A 24923-nucleotide genomic window follows, 5' to 3' on the forward strand; every position below is an offset into this window, starting at 1 on the left:
ACTAGGGAAAACTCCTGTCTGGATGAATGCCCAAGATTTTCCCTGGGACACACATAAATGCTCTCATTATATCAAATGCTATCTTGATGGGCAAGGAACATATTCTTGATCTTCCTTCCTGTCTAAAGAAAAAGAGTGCTTCAGGGAAGGAAACAGGGAAAGACTAAAGATTCAGCCAGCTTTCACAAAGTGGCATCCCTCTGGGATTCAATTTTTCTAAGCTGGTTGTTTCTCTGTCTCTTTTGAAGATTCTTCTTGCCTAGGATGCCTACAGATGAAAGCACAGAAACTAGTTCAGAAATCTTTCAAGGCTCCTGGACCCTGTTGTTTAAGGGCTGTGGCTCAGGCCTTGACATCTGTATCCTTCAGTACTCCTTCCCTGCTCTGCAGAGATAGGTGTCATCCTAAATTAGCAACTTATTGTATTCAGCTCTGTAAATGAATATAGAGATGAAATCCATCTCATTGCAGAACTCCTGTGTGTGTGAATCCACAAGAGAAACTGCTGGAAAACAAATATCCTTTGATTGGCTTATAGGCTAATTTATTGCTCAGAGTAGTTCTTACCCTATGAGCTGAGTGGTGGTAGCAGTAAACATGGCTATGTGGTTTGGCTGTGAACACTACCAAATCTTGAATAGTCATGTTCACTTGAACAAAAAGAAGCTAGAACTTCCTATTGATAGTTAAACAAATTATACTCCTCTCACACATCCTGCATCTTATCATTTTTGTTCCTCAGTGAGGGGAACTTGAATCTAACAAAAAAACATGAATGTTCCCTGGTGAGGAAAACAGTATGAAAATAAAAAACAAAAAAGAAACCCGCCCAAACCCCAACAACTTTCTAGATTTTTAAGAAAATAAATGGAGATATCTTACCACACAGAAAATATTGGTCTAGTAACTAACATAGGAGATTGAGGAAGTGATGAGCATCAATTGGAGCACAAGACAAACCCAAAAGGAAAACATTAAGGGATACTCCCACAGATTACTTAAAAGGGGGTCATCACAGTCTTTAAAATATAAGGGGTTGATTGTGAAACTTCTTTTTGAGAATAGATGGCATTAATATACATCTGGAAGCCATAATGTAACTTTCTTCTTTCAGACTATACTGTACTGCAGACAGAAGTCACCGCTTGGGTTGAAAATGTCACTTTCGCCTCCCAAATGAAGTGCTCTATGATTGAATCACAGAAATTGCTCCACTAACTCAACACTGTCTGTTACACTAAACTCAAGACTTACTTGAAAGTGCTTTAAGGCACCATAGTCTTCAAGTCTGGATGTAATTACAGCTAAGTTCAAAGAAGTGTACAACAGCTGTTGTCCAATTACCTGTTTGGCTCTTTTCCTTGCATCATCCAAAGCTCTTCCCCTTTCAACTAAGCGTTGAACTACTTTTTCCCATCGACTCTGTACACTAATCAGCAGATTCTTAATAAGGACAACATCCTGTTTCTGGCTGAAATATTTCAAGTGGGTTCCAGTTTTGTCCAGCTCTATGATCTGATCTCGATGAGAATTCACTTCTGTGGCAAAAACCTTGGAAAAAAGGGAGGAAATTACTCTCAATATTATGTTGCTCAAGCACTGGGTAAACAGTGAAAAAAAACAGTCTGATAAAAGTATGACATAGCAACAAAGACTACAAAATCCAATTCTAAACAAATGTTTCTTCGAGTGCCGGTATTACAGGGTTCATTTGGACATTGTTGAAGTATCTACACAAAGTGGGAGAAAAATATTACAAATCTGTTTCTTTACATACCTTGTGTTCATCAATTTGAAACAGGACAGTGTCCAAGATAAGACTTGGCCGAGAAGCTGCAGTTAGAGTTTGCTCAGCCTGAGTAAGCCAATTGATGAAATCTTGAAGTGAGTTGTGGAACTCCATTGCTAAACTGAGGGCTTCTTCCAGTTTGGTCTGTAAAGATAGATCATACTTTAATAGCAGTTGATATTGTGCAGAGCTTCAGCAAAGTAAACCATTTTAGTTCCGCATTTTGGAGTAAACCATTTTAGTTTAGCATTTTAAAACATTTTTCCAACTCAAAGTTTCCGAGTTCTAAACTAATAGCCTACATTTGAGCATATTAAAGGAGAGAGATAAAAGAATAACAGCAAAATTATGCATGATAGATGAACAGAAAATACAGCACCTAGTATCAAGATAAAATTTTCCACATTAGAATATTGCATCTTCTACTACTTAACAGGACATACAGATTTACCAATTTCAAACCAAAACCAGTAGAACAAAGAACAAGTTTGCCTACACCACTTCTTTCTAATGAAGTCCAACTGCCATTTAGGTTGCCTGAATTTTGAATACAGAATTTCTATTGATCATGAGACAGCAGTCAGTGATTTTCAAACAACTGCACTGCTGGCATAGCTGAGCACTATAACCTTACAGCTTCCTGCAAGAAGGTGCTCATATTGGGTGTTAATTAGTTTGATGTTCTTACATTATACAGTTACCTTAAGAGACACCGGCATTCTTACATTAAAATAAGACTGTATTAAAATCAGGACTGTACAGAGAGTAACCCTGTCTGTAATTATTGATATTCTTCATTGTTTGATTGAGGTAGAACAAATGGACTATAGTTCGTGAAGGAATGAAAGCAAAATGAAATGAATAATAAGAAAACGTGTGTTGCATATCGGTGAAATCATACCATTGATCTATGTTAGAACAGAAGGCAGTCACTCGAAGTACATGGCAAAAGGCCAAGCATTTGGGAAATTTTAGAAAAAACAAATGGATAAAAGCTAGGTAAATTAATGCGGCAATTCTGTACTGAGAAGGAGAGAAATCTGAATGATCAAATAATTTTATTCACTTTCTCCTGTCTACGATTACTGTAATAAAAACCAGAAAAGCCCTGAGCATTATCAGTATCATTTAACATATTTCTACGGAACATATGGAACAGACTTGTGCCATTCTCAAACATCCTCCCCTCAAATTATAGATAATCATCTTCCTCAGTCCCATTTTTCCCCAGCACTCTCTAAATATACCACTGCATTTTGCATAACAGTCTCTACAACTGAATTTAAGCTTAAAGATCAAGCAAGTATGTATGCATAACACACTGAACATAACATTCGTACATACATGATTTACACTTCAATTTTTTTTGTAAAAACACATACTTTTCTTTCACTGAGCTTTGTTTGTACTGATTCCCATTTTTCTTTTAAGTTATTTATGTCCTGCTCAACGTTTGTTTCAGCAGACTCTGGGCATCTTGCGAGCATCTGCTGGCCTTTCTGCATTAGACGCTTATATGTCTCTTCTTTGGCTTCAAAGGCAGCACAAAGTTCCTAAATAAAGCAAGCACCAAAAGGTAAGTCAGGTAGAAACTCAATACTCTTTACAAATGCTAGTATAACATTTATTCCTCCCTCAACATTTCAGGCGTATTATTAAGACTAATAAAGGAAATATATGTAATTCATAAAAAGCCAAATGAGCAAAGACGGGGCTCGTTTCTTCAGGAAATGAGAACTTGTATTTTCTGTCAGATGTTTTCTCTGAGATCCAAAGCTTGGCAAAGAAAGTACTATGCGCTTATTGCACAAGATTTGCTACAATTTGGTTGGTTTAAAGCCCATCTGAAACACAAAAAGCATCTCCATTATATAGTGCACTGAAAGCCCAGACCTATTCAATACACCTTCAAAAGTGGGTGGGACAACCTGGAGGGGCTGCTTTATTGTACATTGTCTCTTTTGTTTCCTACCTTCCTTCATTCACCAGGGAAGAGCACTGAAGACATTTTACACATACAAAGAATAATGGTAACAACTGTTTTACTTGCTAACTATTCTACTAATGACTCTTTTTTAACCATGTAAAAAATGAGGTGTATTGCATTCCTATGATTCAGAAGGCTATGTTCAATATTTGTAACAGACCATACTAAATGTGGTAATGAAGCTGCTGCAGACTCCAAAATGAGGAACACCTTCCAGAGGATGAGCAGTAAGTGGCTTGCAAATAGGAGGAAAAAGCTTTTTCCTCTGATTCCCAGGACAAGAGCCCAAACCCAACATTTTCTTTAGGTTAAGAGAGAACTGTACGTAGGGTTGTACCTGATCACAGAGAAGGGCAAAACAAAGCAGGAAGCAGGTTCAGCTATGAGCTGAGATTTTAACAGCCTTTTGCTTTCTTTCTGAGGACTATGAACAGTGGTGTCATCTAGCCTGCTTCCTCCCAAACTCCCTACAGAATTTCTGGTTTCCATAACTCCCCAGAGCATCTTATTTTACTGCAGCACAAGAACCCCTCAAAAGTAAACATAAGGAGCACAGCACAGGTCAGACATAGCAAGGAGTGTGCGGCAGGACTGGCCCCAAACACTGTGTCTGGACTCAGCCTAAGTCAGGGGCTCATCACAGTGATTATATCTGCAGTACAGTCACACTCTTAACAGGGCAGAAACAAAGTTCTTTTTAAAGGAGGAACTAAAAAAAATTGTTATAAGAAAAAGAGCTTAGAACATCAGCACTAAGAGCCAAAGTACTCTCTTTTTAAGCCCCTTTCCTGCTGGTGTCCTGTAATGTCTCCTCATATCTTTTGTTTTCCTGGAGTTGCCTTAGCTAGAAATGCTGCTCAATCCCAACTCCATTTGTGAACTGATTATGGTTGAGTGCTCTTTTATTCTTATCTGAAGAAACAGACTTTATAACTCAAGAAGATGGCTCATAACATTATTTCCAGTGAGAATCAAATCTCGCTCAAAATAAACATATTTCAAATTACAGTGCAAAACTTTCTTCTTCAGTTTCATGTCACAAATTAACATGGTTTATATCACTTAGGAGCAAGTTTAAATGTGGAACTCATGGTAAGTAGCACTCAAAATGACAAGTGGCTTCAACATTTCAGTTGCCACAAAACAAAAAACAGGGAAAGGGAGAGGGGGAGAGAGAATTTGCACAGATGCACTGGGCTTTAAGTAACTGAAATACTGAAATCAAGCTGTATTTTTTAAGGGTTATATATATTAAAGGATGGGAATTTCATGCCTGCAGTTACATAATAGTAACAATCTTTGAAATGTACATGTACAGTTAGGAAATGATTGTACACATGAAGTACATATTACTGGGACACATTTTATATTTGTTCCAACTATAACACTACATTCAGTTTAAAGATTCCTTAACTAATCTATCTGTAAGAATAAGTATAGAAAATCTATGTATTAGAAGAATGTACCAAAGAAAACCCTGACATTTTCCAGGCAATTTTTTTTGCCTTAATCTGACTTTTAGTCCAGGATAAAAAAGACAAAATGAGAAGGACTGGAGGGGTTCAAAAGTTCAAGGTTATTTCTGTGGTGTCTTTCATAACTGATTTTAAAACTTTAAATTAATTTCCTTCTCAAAAATAGTTATTGGTAAATTTTGGAGGAAAAAAAAAAAAACAAAACAGAAGAGAAAATGAGTGCCCTACACTAGTGGGCAAGGATTTTCAGCATCGTTCCAAAATAAATCTGATTTTTAAAGCTTTGACAATGCAGCATTCTAATGGAAATGGTGTCAGGCGTATTCGAGTTCAAGGACAGTTCAGTAAATATCACTTGTTATATCTGAGCCAGGAGGTCAGGAGTTTAGATCACTTGGTTTGAGTTTACATCCTGGCCTAACAGCACAGCATGATCTTACATGAATGGAACACTATAAAACACCTTCCTCTGAGGTAAGATATCAAGTTTAAGTGTCTTTTTTTAAGCCCTATGGCTCTGTATGGCAGAGAACTCCATAGAATGTTTCTTAAAGAGAAAGAAAGGGCAGGAAGGGAATAACTCGGGCATCTTGATCAACTTGCCATTTCTAAAGCCGAGTGTTTATATGAGTCCTTATTACATTTTGCTAATGATGACTTTAATGTCAGCTTTGGTTAGACTGAGAATAAAGGATCGAGTCTCTTAATTCAAAGCCCAATGAATGTGAACCACTTTTAGATTCATCTTCATACCTTAGAAAAGTATAAATGTAGTTATGAGGACAGAAGGAAAAGAATAAGAATTACTGAAAAATTTATAAACATTTCTGTTTTTCTTTCTAAGAATAAAGATGGAAAAATTCTTTTTTTTCTGTCTCCACACTATTAATGGCTCAGCTTTGGGCATCTCCCAAGTAGCTACTTTTCCTACACTGAAAATAACAGTGTTGTTTTGAAGGCTATTAAAAATTTTTAGGACATTGTGATATATAGAACATGCTCTGTATTTATCATAAACACTCTTGAAAGATAGTTAGTCCTGAAATGCAATTTGCAAAACATTCTAATACTGATACTTACCATATGGGTATTAAGCTGCTCTCTTGCTGTTTCTGGTAAACCTCCAACAGGTTTTGATGCCAACAGCTGACGTTCTGTGTCTGTCAGCCATTGCTGCATATCTTCAACTTCACCATGGAAACCTTGGGCCTAAATTACACCACACCATTTTAGACCTTACTTATCATTTTAGACCTTACTTAAATGTTCTCCATTCTAATACCAGCTCAGGTGCAGAAGTATACTGGCAACAGATTTAACCAGATATTTGCAATAACCAAAGGAAATTAAATAAACCAAAGAAAACAAAAAAAACCCAAAACCCACCAAACAAAAAGAAACAAAATAAACCAAAACCTAAAGAAAAAGACAACCCAAAATTTAAACTAACTCAATCCAATCTAATAGATAAAAACAAAAACAAACCCCATGGAAATCTTGAAAGCAGGCAAAATGAACAACTCTGAGATCAACCTTTTCCCTGAATAATATACCTATACAGGAATTTCACCCTTTAAAAATATGTAGGCCAAAAGCTGAAATCTTGATTCAGCAATACAAGCTGTGGGGAAGATACAGCTGCATTGAAACTTTCTTCAAATTCAGGAGGGTCTGCATTATGGTTTTGATTTAGGCCAACTTCTAATACATTTATCTCTGTATTTAATGTAAAAAGACACTTTTTCTGACTTATCTCTTTATTTGATCATTTCCTTTTCACCTGGATCAAGGCACTGTCCAGCTGCTGTTTCCTTTGTTCTGTTTTTTCCAACAAGTTTTGCCAGCGCTGATTCAGAAGTTCCAGCTTGCTCCGTAAATTACTTGCTTCTTCAACGGCACTTGATTCTATCAAGTCATTTCCTGCTTTCTTAACTGCCTCCACTGTAGACTGATGAGCTAAAACATCATTTTGTAGTACCTACGATTGTAACAGAGCATGTAAGACTGACCATGTTGATAAATTATTGAATGAAAGCAACCACAGTGACTGAGCTAGTCTTTATCCAGTGACAAGACAACAGTTTAACATCAGCACAGGTTATTAGGAAATTAAAGTTAATAACTAAGGTCTCTTCAATCAAAAGCCGCAACAGACCTTTCTGCAATACTACATTTTATTTTTAGATCTTGTCAAAAACTATATATTATAAAAGAATATATTCTAATAATATATATTTCTGAAATAATGAAAAGTTTTTAGTACTGCTAGTGAAGAATTATTTCTTCACTTTCCTTAATTTGCTATATACTTTTATTGAATAGGATTTTTCTTTGGTTTTGAGGGTAAGGTGTAAAAGCAGTGCCAACTACTTGTTTGAAAAGAGAAAATTAGAGAAAGAGGGACAAGAATACTATGTGCCTACCATGCCATACTGTGACAAAAAAAAAAAGAGAATATGCAAAATGTTTGGGAAGAGAATGGTAAACTCCATCCAAGAAACTCAAGTTTATGACTGTTGTCTTCCATGGGACAGGTTCAAACTTACCTCCCACAAAATGCTGGCATAGAGAAAAAAATACAAAGCTAAACACAAAGGAACTTTAGAATAAACTATACAGAGAACTTGATGAAACATGAAGTCACAAGTAGCCTATGTATACAAAATTCACATCATATTTGCTTTAATTCTTCTAAGTAAGGCACTGGAAGATACTTGTTATTTTCTGAACAGGTAAAAAAAAAAAAAGGGATATTCAGAGAAACAGATTCATTTTACCCCTTCCTTCCTGCTGAGGCTCACTAAGAACAAGGTCTATTCTTTCCCAAGTTATTCAAGAAATGGATGTTTTTACAGCCTACCATAGCAGGATGCACTTCTGTGTGAACTTTTTAACCTATAAACTCTGTTTTATGAAAAGGAAGCAGATTAGTTCACGTGTTTGCTGAACTCCTTCAGCATAGACATAAATGACACTTGGATGCTTCTTCAGTAGTAAGACACTTCCATTGAATAAGAATATAAAAGGTTCATAGAACAGAATCTAGGCCTGTAACTTTTTTTCTTTTTTTTAGGGTCCTGTTTCTAACATTAGTCATATAGAGCACGTAGATATCACACTGGGCTCAAATTCCAGCTGATCACACAAAGAGCTTCAGAAGCTGCCATTAAAATGCACAATGAAAATACCTTAATTATCTGTGTATTATCAATTTTAATCATTCTCTCTAAATCCAAAATGGATTCTGAATACTCTTCACATCATATACAGGCCAAATATCACATGGCAGATTTAAAAGAAAGGAGAGTATTAATGAGATGACATTGAAATCTTCAGTCCTAGAAAGAATACATTGTCATGAACAGCACAGAGTCACATAGAGGTAGTGAAATTCTCTTGCTCTCGGGAGATATTCTTCAAAATAAAGGCACAATAGAAGCATTCTTCTGTGGGCTCCAAAGTCACAATAAAGTTTGCCAGGACTTTGGAAGTACTGTTAAGTCATGTTAAGTTGGATTCAACTGAGATACAATTTTCCAAAATTGAGAACAACAGATCTCTATTTTCTTAGAAAGAACAAAGAAAAAAGGATGTGAAACAGTCACGTGCATTTTGTGAGACCTGGCTTTAACAGAACTAATCAAGTTGTTTATTGATTCAGCGAGAGTAGTAGCTTCAATAACTTTTGAGTTCTCTGGGTCAGATGAAGATGAATTAATTAATGCAGAGACTAGGGTGAGCTGCTCTTTCTTTGGCTAAAACCTATGTCACTTGCATGGCATATGCAAGGAATGAAAGAATACGGAGGAGTAAGAGGAAAGATTTCAGTTATTCCTAGCCTGCGCTTTAGCTATAATCTGCATCTTGAAAATCTCTATTAGAGAATTGTTTATCAAGTGTTAAATTTTACTACAAGACTCACCATTAAGATAAATATCAAAAGAACATTTCAGTTAATATTCATTACAATTACATACATGATGTTTGGCAAGTTCAATTTCAATGGCCTTGGGGTCTCCACCCACAGGTTTCTGTTCATTCAGCAAGTCTTCTGTATGTGTCAGCCATGTCAGTAACTCATCCAGGGCATGCTGGAACTGCCCCAAGGCTAACAAGGCACCTTCCAGCTTGTGCTACAGTAAAAATAAAATTAACAATAAAATGGTTTCACAATGCTATTGAATTGGCTTATATTACCATTAGTCACTGTAATCCAGAGCAGAGTACATGCATATGATAGCATAAAACCTGGGAGAAACAGTTATCCAAAACAAGCAACTGCTTTACAGTTAGAGCTGAGTTAGCAATTCCCCTGTAAAGCTTACATTCCAGGCTTAAATTCCTGACGTTCATAGAACCCATGTAACCAGAGCCAAGTTAAGTTTGAAGGTTCTCTTGTCAGAGATATGACAGTAGTTTTTCATTGCTGAAAACATAATTCCAATATAAATGCAATCTGGTGCATAATCTTTTAAAAACCTTTTCTTTGTTGTGAAATGATTCTGTTTATTAAAAATCATACACCTCAGAGCACTGCATCTTTAAATCTCTCTTTCGTTTCTATAATTTAAGGAAAGAGCACTGAAACAGTTTAATACTAAGTTGTTGGTTTGTTATTTTTTTTCCAAAGTGCTCAGTTCAGCTGCTAATATTACTTCTACACATATAAGCATGTTTTCAACTGCTACTTAAGATGTCACCAAATAACCAAAATAGAATAATAATGATTTGACATGGCACTGCTGACAGAGGAAGTAACAAAATTACTGCTAAGGGTTTAAAAACCATAAAACCAACTCAATAAATTGCAAAATTCAAATTCTATGACATATAGTTCTGTAATTTCCAAGCAAAAAGTAATAATTGTGTAAATTGATAAAAACATCATCTATAATAAAAAGCTTTTCTCAAAAATCTAAGTCACGAATAAAGCACCCATGTTCAAGTTTATTTACCTGTCTGCTTATAATTTTTTCTTCTAGGCTGTCCCACAATAGTTTAAGCTCTGAGAGAGGGTCTTGAACAGTGTGCTTGTCACTCTCCTCTGTTACCTTCTTCAGCAATAGTTCTGCCTGATGGTTCAGCCTTTCCATTTCAATCTGCTGCTGATAAGCTTCTGTCTTAAATTGCTATGGCAATAGAAAAAGAATACAAATAGATATATCACAAGTAATGATCTTTTTAAATACAGCATAGTACAGCAATATTTGCACTATTTATGCATCACTGCCAACTTTCATAAATCTGGGGGGTTGTTTTCCAGGGTCAAAATGCTTCTGGTAAACCAGACAGTCCCAGATAACGGAAAATATGCAACAATGTCTTACTATTCTAGCACTTACTGCTAGCTATGACCTGAGCATGATATTTTTTCCCAACAGGAAAGTATTCTCTAGTGATCTCCCTGGTCTTCAAACAGAACATACCTTCAGTAAGTTCTAGCTCTTGTGCTTGTGATAATATACTCTAAACTTTAAACAGAATTATTTTTCAGAAGAGCTGAAAGCAATTTTTCTTTAGTAGGACACCCTCTTGTATGCGCAATTTGGGCAGCAGTCTGAATACAACTAGCAAATGTGTGTTCTTCTGAACTATGTGAGATTGTGGTTCACTTGAAGTTACATCATAATACAGACAGATTAAACAACCTGCCCATAGCCAAAAAAAAAAGTACCAGTGAGCAACAAAACCAAGGACATTCCTGATCATTATCTACCCTTTTATTTTTTTTTTTTTTATATACAGCATAATAGCCTACCAATGTCAGGAGCACACTCGGTCACAGATCCATACAGACAGGTTTCTAATATAGACTGAAACTTCTATTTTTGCCTTACTCATGTATTGGGAATGTTGTGATCTCTGTAAGCATTTAGACAGAAGCCTATAATGGCAGAAATGAAGCTTTGGAGACTTTCTCTCAGAGCCTCAAGAAAGCTGTTCATGGCAGAAATCATAAAACATAAAGGTCATAGCAAAATAACCCTGCACACAATAACCTTAGAGCCTTTAAAAGAGAATGAATGCTGTTACTAGTATTTCTGGGCTATCAGAACATATTCATAAAGTAAAAAGTGGTCTCAACAAAATTTGGAAGAGATTTTAAAATTAAACAGATTTGTAAAGGAATAGTTTGCAAATACATGTTATTTGAAATTTTCCTACAGATTCTTTTCACTAGATATTGAAAATTACTTTGGACTCTTGAAAAATACAGAAGAATACTGAATAACACAGGAAAATGCAGACAGATAAAAATATATGTGAAATAAGTTACTCGTTCATACCTTAAGCTCCTCAGTTTGCTGCTTCACTGTCTCTAGATCTGTTCCAACTGGGGACATGGATGCTAACTTGCTGCCAGCAATGTCTACCCAGTCAAATATTGCCTGAAAATCACAGTATGAAATTCAAGTGTGAGCAGAGAAATAGTCATGTTTAAAAGTTTTATTAAGTAAATTTCAGGGTTTTTTTTACTCCAGAGAAAAATACTTCTGTACTCTTTGAAAGAAAACAGTTCTCTTCAGAAAACCTAGGTTTCTTCGTAATACAATGGATCAAATATTAACAAAAGTATTTCATGTAGTGGTTACAAGAACGTACATGCTGCAAGACTGAGTTTCTATTAGCAGAAATATTCTGCCAGTACTATTCATGCTGTGTGGCAATCTACTTCTTGAGTAAACCCAGCAATTTTTACGAATAGCCTGAAAGGTAAATACAAGACAAACTCTATTGCGTATTCCTTTGGGGAGAAAACGGAAGACAGTAGCTGAGTGGTAACGCACTTCAAATGACAATTACAAACTTCTTTTGAAAGACAGTGCTTCGAGCAACCTGATCTAGTGTAAGGTGTCCCTGCGCATGGCAGAGGTGTTGGAATTGTGTGATCATGAAGATCCCTTCCAACCCAAACCATTCTGTGGTTTTGTGATGATGTGCAAGCAACATGGAACACAACCCCATTCATTACATACTATGTAGTAAAGGTCCGTGGTGAATCTCCATAGGATAAAAGGGCTTGACTGAATCTCCACAGGATAATGCAGTTATAACTTTAAAAAACACACGAAGCCTCCCCAGTTCTGAGGCTTTGTAGATACTTCTTTTGCTCCTGATATAATGCAAAACCACCTCAAGAATACTCGCAGAATAAGAACAGCTTATCAACCTGGGTAATTGCATAAGTGAAGAAACACCTCTGCTAGCCCCTTTTCCTCCTGCTTGTTATCTGTAATTCATTACAGAGGAAAGCTTAGGACAGCTTGCCCGAGCTGCCTACTGCTTCACAGCTCCCCGAGAAAAGCAGAACTACCCTCAACATGCTCAACAGGAGGAGGCAGCTGCAGCTAACAATCTGCCCATGATACTCTTCATGTCTACTGAAATAAGCATAAGAAGGCACTCAAATACAGTTCTTTCACAAACTTTGTAGAATGAATGATGTACAGCCACAGGAACTACAAAGCACTTAAACCAATGTCAGTGCTCCTAATGTAACCCTACAAGTCAACCTCCATGCAGTCTGAACATAGAAGAACTTGGAGAAAAATACATAGTGAGGGTGCACTGTAAAGTAGGCATGCTGTCTTACTATTAAGGAGTATTCTGCTGCTTGAGCTGCACTGAACAGAAAAGCAACTGCCCTCAGTGTCATGTGAAACTAATTTTGAAGATTTAATGAAGCAAGAAAGCCAATCATTCCACCAAGCAAAAAACAGGTTTTGCAAAATCTGACCATGTTTGGAAACTTTTCAAACATTTCAATCTTCTAGCCACTCAGTGACAAAAGAGGCTTGCCACTCAGCCAAAATGTACAAAGAACATGCAAAAAAACCCCACCCAGCACATAGAGGGAAAAGATCATATAATTTTAGAATAGTTTTGGTTGGAGCGGAACTTTGAAGGTCATCATGTCCCATCCCTTTGCTTTTTTTTTTCTTGGTGGTGGTGTTTTTTGTTTGGGTTTTTTTTGAAACTTTGTCAATTGTAGGACGTACAATGTACAAGGTATCTTAAAAAATTGCTGGAAAACTTACCTACAGATTTAAAAAGCAAATAATCTTTTAAAGGATCATGACAGGATAAATTATACTGAGAATTGGTATAATAGAAGAATTAGTATAATGGTCCAGCAACATTATGTTAATAATATTTTTTGCTTAAAATATTAAAACTTAAATATTTGACTTATTTAAAAGGTGGAATAAAACTGAAGTCCTTTGACTGTCCTACACAGAAATAAAATAGCAGCAAGGGAGTCTACGGACTATTCTCTTTCTTTCAGATCATGTAACTGTGTCACAACTTCAACTCACCTACCATATGAAGTACTATCACAAGAAAATATGAGCAGGATTACATGAATGTGTATTCTCAAAAAATCTCTGCTCTTATCAATAAACAAGAGGACATTAATCTTGAATTTAAATACAGTGCAATGTATGAACTACATGAAGAAAACAGTGCAATGGATTTATTCTTTAGTGCAAAAAAAAAAAAACCCAACCCAAAACAAAAAAAAAAAACACCAACCCTGAGAAAAATTTGCTTATGAAGAAAACAGTCACTATAATCAGAGTGATGTATCACTTGTCACTTACCAAATCACATGGCATTTTTTATTACAACCATGTTATCCTGTTGACTCAGGAATGGGTTAGGTACACAACATCATCTTACCTGCAGTCCATCTTGGTACTGAACAGCTGCCTGCATAGCTTCAGCAAGCTTATCCACCCTTTCTTTCCATGTTTTGTTTAAGGCATCCCAAGCAGAATTCAGCTGCAAGTAAGCACAATTTACTCCAATGAACAAAAGAATTTTACTGCTGTATAATGTGCATTCACTAATTATTCACTGATCGATAACATAAATAAACTAAACATGACTAGTCCATATTCATTCCATATTAACACACTTGTTCTCCCCATCACTGCATAGTTTCCCTCAGAATACACTAGAGGTTCTGGATTAACTTCTGTAACTTCTGTAAACTTCCAATACTGCTTACTGAATATTTTTATAAATATAGGGATTATAGTTAACATGGGAAATAGTATTATTAAATAATTTGGAGTTACATCGTTATAATAAAGGTAACTTCAAATAAATGTACAATGTTGAGTCTTAGAGAAATTCAAGTATTTTGTAATCATCCCAAACAGGATTGTCTCAGTAAAGATGTCTTGCTTGGCATAAACCAGATACAGCTGAAATTTATTCTAGCATTACTTATGCAAAGAAATAGCCATCTACTTTAAGTCAGTGAGGATTTAAAAAAAATAAAATCTTTCTTTTACAAAAATTTTAACTCATAAATCAATAAAATAAAATTGTCTGTACATTCTAATCTGAGTCAAGATTCATGTACCCAAAAGGCAAATCTTACTTTGCATCAAAGGCTTCAGGGGTGTCTCACTTTTGCCACAAAATTTTTATTTTCAGACTTTGTTGGGGGCAGGTGGGATATATCAATTTCAGCTGAAGAAGCACCTAACATAACAGATTTAAGCACCAGTCTTTCCCATACCTCATCTATACTCTTGTTGACAATAGGTTTGTCAGGCTCTCCACAAGCAGCTCTAAGTTCAGAGCCAAGGTTCACAACTGTTTCTAGCTCTTCCTGCAGTCCGTCGATTTCTTCTTTAACAGCCTACAAAGAGAAGAACATGCAACACTAAATTTAATAATCTATGTACAGTTTGCTTTCAAGATAGAACACAGCAGGATTACACCTTTGTTTTCTTTAAGGTCACCTGGACTTACAATTGGATGCTGAAAATATAAGCATCCCTTTGCAGTGTGAGAGAGAAACCAACTGACATCGGTCTAAATTATAACATGAGATGAAAAAATAAACAAGAAGTTTAATCAGAGTGTTTTCTTTTCCAGAGGTTATCATTTAACTTTCAAATCTTTAACTATAAATAATTACAGGCTTAGAGCATAATACATCTGCACACCTTTCATTTATATGTTACGTATTACTCAGGGAATCTAAAGCATGTGTAACTTTCAAAAGTCTTAGTGACATGCTTATTATATACATGTTTAAAAGCAGGTATGTAAATATAATGACAGGCACATGTTGCATGCTCACTGCAATTAAGCACTCATACATGTTATTTACCATAGACTCTTGAGATATCATTATAGTAAATTTCTATACAATTATCCCTCTTGGTCCCTAAGCCAAATTAAATATTCTCCTGTAATTCTGTATATTCTGTATACGTAAATTTTCTCCACAGTAATTCTGTCTTTTCTCTGCATGTTGCAAATAAATAGTTCACGTCAACAAAATACCTTCTACTAACCTCAGCAGCTTCTTGCTGTTGCTTGACTACAGATGGGTCAACTCCAGGTCCCTCCAGTTCTCGAATAAAGTCCTGAGTATCTTTAATAGTAGCTACAACAGCCATGTGATCGCACCAAAACTTTTCAGCTAGTTCCATTACATCCAACAATTTGGCCTCCCTTTCCTCAGTCAAGGTCTGGATGTCTTCCCAAATGAGGACCATTTGGTCTAGTTTATCTTGAACAGCTAAACAACAAAGGAACTAGATTACTACCTTGGCAAACAATTCTGGGCCATAAATCTCTCTACAGTTCTACAGCAGAAACATATGTGTACATTTGAAAATTTAGACTCTAAAATTGTTCCTTTACGTGGCTCCTTATAATGTTACGTGGGAACAACCAAAATGGCCTTTAAAAATAAAGGTCAAATCCATGATGAATTATTTTAAGCAAATGCTTTGTTTTTATAAATCTTTAGCAGCTTCTCCAGCAGAACACAATCCACAGATCAGTGGTCATCAGAAATTAAGATTTTTTATATAATGCAGCTTGCTGCATTTCCACTACATGAAACTTTCCTCAGTCTACTACCTTTAGCAGATATATCCTTATCAGCTCCTTCTGAGCGAGCAATCATTTCTTCCCCTCTCTGTTTAAGCGTCTCATACACTGGCTGAAGTTTTTCCAGATCCACGGACACATTCTTATTTTCACTGATTTGCTCTTTAATCTTCTCAACCTCTGCTGATATCGAAGGTGGCTGCCTCAGACGTTCAACTATGCGTTTCAGACTCTCAAGAGTTGGATCTATCTTGTCATGAAACTGGGAGAGTGGCAAAGGACAGAAAGAAGTGGCAGAGAAATTAGAGAGAAAAAAAAATCCAACAAATGAAAAATGGCATGTGAAATTTTCTTGGAAAAAGGAACAGCAAAATTATCATATTTAACATCTCTATTCAACATATATATGTGTAACTTGCAACAAATACCCTCCGCATGGTTCTTCCTCTCTTTTTATATTTAAATTACAAAAATGACCTTACAAATGGTACTTCCTCTCCAATTTAAGAATTTTACTATTAAGTCCTGAGACACTCCATCTGAAGGTACTATAAATATGTCAGAATCCACTTGGATTTAGTCCTGTGTAATTCATACAGTAGTTTGTATCCTATTTTGAAGAGCCACAGCTTTCTGATTTCATTCTTTTAGAAAGATATTTACTTTAATATCAAATACATACATTTTCATATCAGGACCAACATACTGGCATATAACCACGATTAGATCTGATATGTAAGGTCATTCAAAAAGACATTTGTTACTGTCCAGGTGGTGCTTGTTAGCGCAGTAAAGGTACATTATTTCTGCACCTAAAAGGGCACACCAGTGTGTATTTTATGTTCACCCATGTTTGGCTGAGCCCAGAAGCTCAATGACAGCTATGTTAACATGGTACATGGTCTTTGGTACAGGTCCAACATTAGTCTTTACAACATGGTTTGGATCCAGCAAGATTCCTAAAAATATCTCACCATCATGCCCCTTTCAAATTAAAGAGATTAATAAACTGTGGGTGCATGTGATGATCCTCCAAGATCTACAAAACCCACTCCTGGCTACACCTGGGAAAGGTGCTAGAAAAAGCACAAGATTACCTTATGCGAACAAATAGCTACACATCCTTTCTATTCAAAGGAATATAGGCAACACAAGTGTAATTACTTTTACCACCATACAACCCACTTCAATCAGACTCTGTGACTAATGTTATAGACTCAGTGTTTTTGTTAGAAGTGTGAATATCATACAAGCCAGGAAAATGCAAAGTGTGCTATGAAAGATAAGTAGACGTCCCACATTCAAGACTTCTGAAAAACTGATTGTGGCAACAAAACCTTACATAAGTGATAACAACTGACATATAAATTACATTTTAAAGTTGTCAGTACACTCAGTAGGCCTCCTTGTACTCGCACTTCAATGAATGAGACAAGGTGTTTGAGAACTTAAAAGGAAGAAATGCAAGTTGTTACAGCCTCTCATTCTGGCTCCATATGTTATGTCCTGCCTTTGATATATAATGCAATTTTATATAATTTAAAACCTGAAGAGTTAAATAATTATTCTTCCAGGACTGTCTAGACAAACACTGACATAGTCATCACAGTATAGAGCTCTGAAAATATATATCTATGTATCTTAATAAAAAAAGATGATATAAAATTACATTCTGGGCATTACAATGTTTTGCTCTGGCATCTGCATATACGTTTAGGTAAATAAAATTAACATCAAAGTATTGCATAACTCATTAAGTATTTTCTCAACATCTGATTATACTCTAGTTGTTACTAAAGAATGCATTTTTATTCTTGCTTTCTGTACTTAGCCAGTATAACACATTAATGTCTATCACATACAAAGCAGGGACTTGAATACTAAATAAATACCTTCAATTTTCTGATGTGCAGCTGCAAATAGGGGGAGGCCTGAGCATTTATGATAAACACTGAATCTAAATAATCAGGCATCTTTCCGAGGTGTGAATAAGGAAGGTGTTATATAATGTCTGTAACCAGTTCAAAAGCAGGATGTTATCTGATGTCATTTTTTGCCTCAGGTTCTTAAACTCAGTCTGCAGGGGCTACAAATATGACATCAAGTGCAATGACCTATGAGACTTGATGAGAACTTTAAGGTGTATGTCTTTATTATTTTAGACCTAAGCAGAATATAGCCCTTAATTGCCAGTGAATAGAAAAAATTTGGAATTTCCTATAAAACCCAGCAGTATAGAACAAACTATTCAGGGTTTTGAGTGGGCTCATGTACACAGTTATACTGGGTTCTTTTCTGAATTTGGGGTTGAGTAAAAGAATTTCAGTTTGGGTTTCATGACAATTAACCCAATATTTAAAAGTCTTTAGAATGTGACACTTAATACGCTATCAAAGTTCGTTGCATAGGGTGATGAACCTAAGATATGCAGCTTTTGTGGATTTGATCTGAATTTTATGCTTATGATGACATTTTGTGAGGTCTAACTTCACTCACAATACTTTTACATAACAGTTCATGCATGTGTTGCATTAAGTTCTTGTGCGTGTGCAAAGAAGAAAATCACTATTACTACTGCTAAACCACCCACTGGTTCCACTGGTAAGAGATCATAAGCAAAGCTGCCAAGTTCCAGATATAACCACACTTAAGTTAACTGATCAACAGTGACATCCATGTGTAAACAAAGCATCAGCTAGCAACAGACCAGCAAGAGAAAATGGAAGTAAAGACAAAATCCCATGTTTCTAGACCAAATGTGGTGGGGTTTTCTTGCTTCAAAATTTTTCAGCTGCAGCAGAGTTGCAATACTGACCAATATATAACATCCTAAGCCCTCGAGAAATAGAAAAATCAGTGCCATAGGCAGTGATATGAACATTCACAGGCCATTAGGTTGAAAAATCCAGATAAAATGGTGGTTTAGTCTTGATGTATACATGTAGGATGACAATGTCTGTGTGTTTTTCCATCTGAATGAATCCAATTATACTTTGAACTTAAACTGATACCTGGGTACACTGAGAGATGGCTTCATCCAGTGCCAGTGCTCGCTTTTTAACATCTTCCTTAATTTTACTGTAAAGGGTGTCAGCTGCCGCATACTTCTCTTGGATAGAAAAACCTTCTCCTGGGCTCAGCTCCAGCAACTGAGGGCCAGTTTTGTTCATCTTATCTATATGAGGCTTGTGCTCAGCAATTAGCTCACGCAGTTGCTGTAACAAACGAAACAACTTATCAGTTTCTTATGCTTACACCACCACATTACAGCTGTCCACACTTCTAATACATCCAGCTGGCAAGAAATTCCAAACAAATACACTTCATCCTAATGTAAAGCACAAATAACATCAAATAAAGGTAATGACTGTTTTGCCAGTGATCGCTCCCATTCCAACACAGAGCTATCCAGGCATGAAACGGCACAATTAGAGATGCACTGGAAAGGTCTGTACAACATTCTTGTAGGACATACGATTACAGGTAAAATAGAAGATGTTAACTACGCATATGAAGCTGGCAACAGACATTCTCCATGATATTTAGTACGCATAATGACAGAAATGGTGACAATATTAAAGATGGGTGTAACACCACCACTTTTCATGTTGATATCTGTCACTTGCTGCAAAGCCTTTAATTGTAGAACATCACAGAAAGAGGCACTGGCACTGCAAGATTAGTAATTCAAATTATCCTTGATTTAAGAAGAGGAAACTAGCACAAAGAAGGGTCAAAGAAATCAGTGAAAATGACAAAAGGACAAGGAAGACTGATCAGTAGAGACCTCTCAACTTAGTTCAGCAGTCTCCCCTCTGGCCACCGGACCTCTCTATCTTCACAGCAGAGCTATTACTTAACCTAAGTTTAACAAGTAATTAGTAGAGAAATTAAATCTCATCTCAGCTGTCTACTCCCTCTCATCATTCCCCCGCAAAGTAAGTCAAAACTGTGAAAAAGACTGTGCAGAAGCTTATGGAAGTAGCCAGGTCACAAGGTGTCTTCCAACTTGCCTAAGGATTTTGCCTTTGTTTACTTGTACCCATAGATCTGATAAAGGGAAAGGGGCTTTTTCTTTTTTCAGGAGTAGCCCCATCCTTCCCTCCACTTTTATTTATTTTCTCTGCTCATCCCTCCCTTTTCAGAATAATACCACTGTCTTGTGAGGCACTGTCCTTCTTGGTGCTGTGAACTCTTGTGAAGCCCTTGTGCAGGAATATGAAAGGCACATGCTCTGCTCCTCCCAGCTAAGAGTTTGTTTAAATTAATGAAGACTCACAAAAGGGACTACACCACTCAGTGTAAATAAACCCTCTTCTCTTCAACTAAGGTCCTTCCCTTAAAAAGAAATCCTGATACTGCCTTGCTTACTCACTCCTTCCCAGAAGAGGAGATGCTGAGAGGATTAAAATGACAGTGACCATGATTCTCCACAGTCCCCTGACGACAAACATTAATGAAAATACAAACCCCCCTGACTCTAGCTACTTACTGAGAATCTATTTGTATGCCTTGCAACAGGAAAAATTATGTTGACTAGCAGACATGAGGAAAAGGGAAAGCTAAAAGCAGGTTGAAAGCTTTTAGAAAATAATTTTGTGTGATCTATTTTTGTGCGCAAAAAACTTACACAAGGCCACAACAGTGCACATTTCTGGGTCCAAACCTTATGTTACACATAACCACAACTCAGTTCAAACCAAAGTGACTGCATGCTACTCTCACAGAATCAAATCTATGAATTCCATGACTTGGAACAAAGACAGTCACCAGTAAACACATCAGAACAGAAATGTAAGTGAATACAAAAAACTGTTTTCAATTCACATTCAGAACTTTTTTTTTTAGCTTTCCTTTTCTTTTACTAGAACAATAAATGGTTTGGTCTTCTCCACGACCTACTATTGGGTAAACGATTCCAGTATTTCAGATCAGATCATGTGTTAAAATTGCCTGACATTAATCTTCTACTTAAACAAATCTCAGCTAATGGCATAGCCCAGGGAAAATGCAAAAATAGAAGCTTATCTGAAGGGCCTCTCATGCAAGCAGAATGATTAAAGTAGATGAGGAACAATCCTGTAAGTAAAGCAAGCATGATTTGGTTTACGGTGACTAATCAAGATAGTTTGTAAAGCACATGTTATATAGCCAGCCTTAATAGAACATGGTTGTTCATTCCAGAAATAATAGGAAGCCAAATGAGTGAACCCAGTATTTACCAGTACATAAGAGTGACACATCTTCATTAAGTGGTCTCACAGTAAACAAGATATTGAAGACAGGGTTCATCCTATCTAACCTGAGTCACTTAACTGAGGCAGCTAAAATAAAAAAATCCTGGTTATTCTGTGCTTAGTATGGAGAGACAGGTACCTCCAATAGCCATATGGGCTTTGCATGTGCCAGCTATGCAGGTTTTTAACCTCACTGAGATACACCTCATTCCAGGTAATACTAGTAGCCACAGATGAAACATACTAATTTTTACCCCAGCTGATTATTCCTCCATGTAAGAAAGTCCATATGGTGGCCAGTCTACAAAACTGATGCCTCTATTTTGTGATGTTACGGTAAACATTTATTTCTTTTAATTGTTATATAACATATATACTTGACATGAGAAATTACTATGGAATTGGCTGGAACCCAAGCAATCAATTCTTGGCCCTTTAATTATGCATCTTCCTGGCTCAGCTAAATTTAGCTCCAATGTTACCAACAAAACAAAAGCCAAGGTTTTTACATGTATGCAAGATCCACATATTTGTACACAGGCTGTACACAAACATAGCATTTCACTTTCAGCAGGCTGACAGCAGGTACTCTAGTTCTTTAGATAGTCATGTTTTACCCTCTTTTGTTTCTTGCTAAACCATCCCATATCTGTTCTTTCTATTTATAGGTCTGGATTGTTCTAATACTGACATTAATTTGTATTTTTATGTTTACTTAACTATCAACTTTTGTGTGCTCAGTTCTCACTTCAATGGCAATTTTTCCCCCTTTCACCCTCTTTTATGCTTATACATTGTTTGCTGCCTTCCACAGAGAATCTTGTTTGCATGCACCGTTTGGGAAGTGGTAAATGCACAACTGAAAATACATTTATTTTCTATTACTGATTTAAAGATTTATTTTTCAACAGAAGTATAACTGTCAGGGTTATAAACATTTAGCAGAGTACTCCACAGCTCTAAGCAGAATACTACTTGGCTTTTGACCCTTTGTTTTTCAAAATTGGCAAAATGCTTACCCTATGCTCTTCTTGTTGTTGCTTTAAAGTTTCGTATTCAAGGGCTGGTGCAGGAAGCTGAGAGATGATCATTTCTGTTTCAGTTAACCATGGCCAAAGCTCTTCATAAGTCTCCCAAAACTGGTTAACCAGGGACTGAGCCCGTTCCAGCTGGAGGTTTCTCTCAGAGTTCATTTGACAGACTCTATCATATTTCTGTAAGAGGCTTTCCATTTTTTTCTGTAAAATAATAATATTAACAAAAAATAGCAATGTGTGTTTTTCCATGTCTATTACCTTCATTTCTAAACAGTCTTTGATAATTATAGAGCCAAACCACAGTGAACCACAATTTACTTTTGATAATGTTTCTATCAGCATCAGTGTTCAAGATGGACAGAATCAGTACTGTGGGAGATCATACTTTGGCTGAGTATTTTCAAAGTAATTAGAACATATTTAATAATATTGATATTTACAAATAACACTTTATCCATAGGGCTTCCAGTCAAGCTGCAAATGATTTGACTGCAGATCTTAGCCCCACTTCCTTACTGAAGAGGCTTATCTTCAGTGACACTTGGCAGAAGCTTAGCATTTCTGAATCAAGGCATCATGAACAATACACAAAAAAACTGTTGTTTGGGTTTGTTTTGTTTTTAAATCTGGCAAGAAAATAGGGTGCAATGTTGTGCTTGTAGCTTACAAACTCGCAACAGAAACCACAAAGCATTATTTTCCAGGTTAGCATACTTTAAGTGATGAGGATATATTATCATTAATAATATGATAAAATTATAAAGCCTAAACATTGTAAGTCTATTGCATTTGAGCATATGATAATAAAATAAAGTATCAACTAGCTATGCATTTTTCCTGTGGAAGACTGCCCATGTTATCATCTTTGTGAAATATTATATGCGACAATGCACATAAATACTTAGCCTTGGAAAAACTAGACATATAAGCAAGCCATTGAATATGTGAAGAATCTTTTTTTGCCAGAACAAGCTATCCTTTCATTTGTTATGTCTTGCATGTAAATTAAGTATAAAGATATTATCCAAAGGACAAAACATAGCCTAACACACATATATACAGTATTTTTGACAAATACAAATATTTAATAGAGTCTCACATAATACTGTGGTCTCTTATGACAACATTTTCATAGACAGAACTTCTCATCTATTTGAAATTCACTCAAGAGCAAATCAGATTTCTTCAGAGATCCTCCAGCAGAGCACGATTAGTGCTGTGGTTCAAGGAGGGCAGTGATTGGAAAGACTAAATTTACACTATATATCCAGCCTTACCATAACTCAGCAAAAAAAAAAAACAACAAACCCAACCCCATAACTAACCCATTCTTAAATGCTAACATGAAAATTCTGTCTGCATATATATGCAGCCCCAACATTAGGCTTTCTCTGTGTGTGTAATAAATAAAGGCATAAAAATGCCTTTCATGGACTGTGTTAGTCAACAGTATGGAATAATCTTGGCAAGTAAAGTCCATGCTGAAATCACCAGAAATGAAAGATTCACACTGAGGTGCATAGCCATTGAATCCAACACAGAAATACACACAGAGTGTCACTGACCCAAGAGAACTTAGGAAGATGAACCACCAGATTCCATACAGGCTACCCCAGATGACTAACACCTATTCACTCAATTGTCCATTGGCTAAAATACCATTTACCATGGATGAAGATGATAAATGTGGCTACAAATTAGTGTCTGGCAATGAAGCAAGTACACAGTGCTTGATCTCTGACCATCCTGAAGGAACAAGAGCGATACACAACAGCATTTCTTCCAGTACTACAATCCTTAGACTAGAAGTGGCTGTAATTAATGGTTTTCATTAGTATTTCAAGACATACACTATAGGAATCCTTCTATTTATATGTTGTCTGCATATCTACTGCTGTAGCTGCAATTTAAGAAACTTTACCTTCATGGCCTGTTTTTCTTCTTCAGTGCACGTGTTCATAATCTTATCCCCAGATTTAACAAGTTCATCTATAGTATCTTTGTGCCTCAAAATCTCCATGGTAAAAGCCTTGGAACAGAATAAAAATTGGGAAAAAAAAAAAAGAGTACATTGAGCAAAAACTATTTTTAAGTGCATTATGATGGACTGAAAATTAAATCGTGCCAGTACATTTTCTAGATGGAGAGTGTGCCGGCCAATAATTAATGTGACATTTGGAAATGCATTTCTTTTACCTTTTGAACTTGTAGCTGAGCCATGGTCTGGTCTTGCTCAAGCCTAATATCACCCAGAGACATCAGTTTCTTTTCTGTTTCTGCAATCCAGGCAAATTCAGCATCAGCTGCTTGATCAAACTAAATGAGGGAGACATGAATTAGTTCAGCGGTTCTATAGATGTGAAATTAGAATGACTGTTTCAAAAAATTTAGAGAAGATTAAAAAGCATACTCTGGAATTGTTAGAAAGATAGCGGCTCACTTTCCATATGAGATTTTTATATAAATGAAATATGAAGCACAAAATGATTCTGAAGGATTGTAACACAGCAGCTTAATTCATAAGCATGACAAAGC

At 36.2% G+C, this 24923-nt stretch overlaps 1 protein-coding gene across 9 annotated transcripts in view; it reads right to left on the reverse strand.

Annotated features, from left to right (window-relative positions):
• DST (dystonin) overlaps positions 1 to 24923 on the reverse strand; it is a 296528-nt gene that overhangs the window by 32053 nt on the left and 239552 nt on the right. For all 9 annotated transcript variants that reach the window (XM_057414085.1, XM_057414090.1, XM_057414089.1 and 6 more), the window contains 16 exons: positions 24585 to 24704; positions 24310 to 24417; positions 22371 to 22589; positions 19126 to 19329; positions 16145 to 16376; positions 15571 to 15797; positions 14784 to 14906; positions 13934 to 14035; positions 11539 to 11640; positions 10207 to 10380; positions 9229 to 9384; positions 7032 to 7229; positions 6332 to 6460; positions 3172 to 3342; positions 1778 to 1933; positions 1345 to 1551 (listed from right to left, as the gene is read on the reverse strand). In XM_057414085.1, coding sequence (XP_057270068.1) covers positions 1345 to 1551; positions 1778 to 1933; positions 3172 to 3342; positions 6332 to 6460; positions 7032 to 7229; positions 9229 to 9384; positions 10207 to 10380; positions 11539 to 11640; positions 13934 to 14035; positions 14784 to 14906; positions 15571 to 15797; positions 16145 to 16376; positions 19126 to 19329; positions 22371 to 22589; positions 24310 to 24417; positions 24585 to 24704 — 2628 coding nt within the window. The remainder of the gene's footprint in view (positions 1 to 1344; positions 1552 to 1777; positions 1934 to 3171; positions 3343 to 6331; positions 6461 to 7031; positions 7230 to 9228; positions 9385 to 10206; positions 10381 to 11538; positions 11641 to 13933; positions 14036 to 14783; positions 14907 to 15570; positions 15798 to 16144; positions 16377 to 19125; positions 19330 to 22370; positions 22590 to 24309; positions 24418 to 24584; positions 24705 to 24923) is intronic.

Source organism: Pezoporus wallicus, unplaced genomic scaffold (genome assembly GCF_028554395.1).
Source record: "Pezoporus wallicus isolate ANWC-B61680 ecotype Strahan unplaced genomic scaffold, APGP_CSIRO_Pwel_v1 contig_6428, whole genome shotgun sequence".
In the NCBI taxonomy this organism is placed as follows: Eukaryota; Metazoa; Chordata; class Aves; order Psittaciformes; family Psittacidae; genus Pezoporus; species Pezoporus wallicus.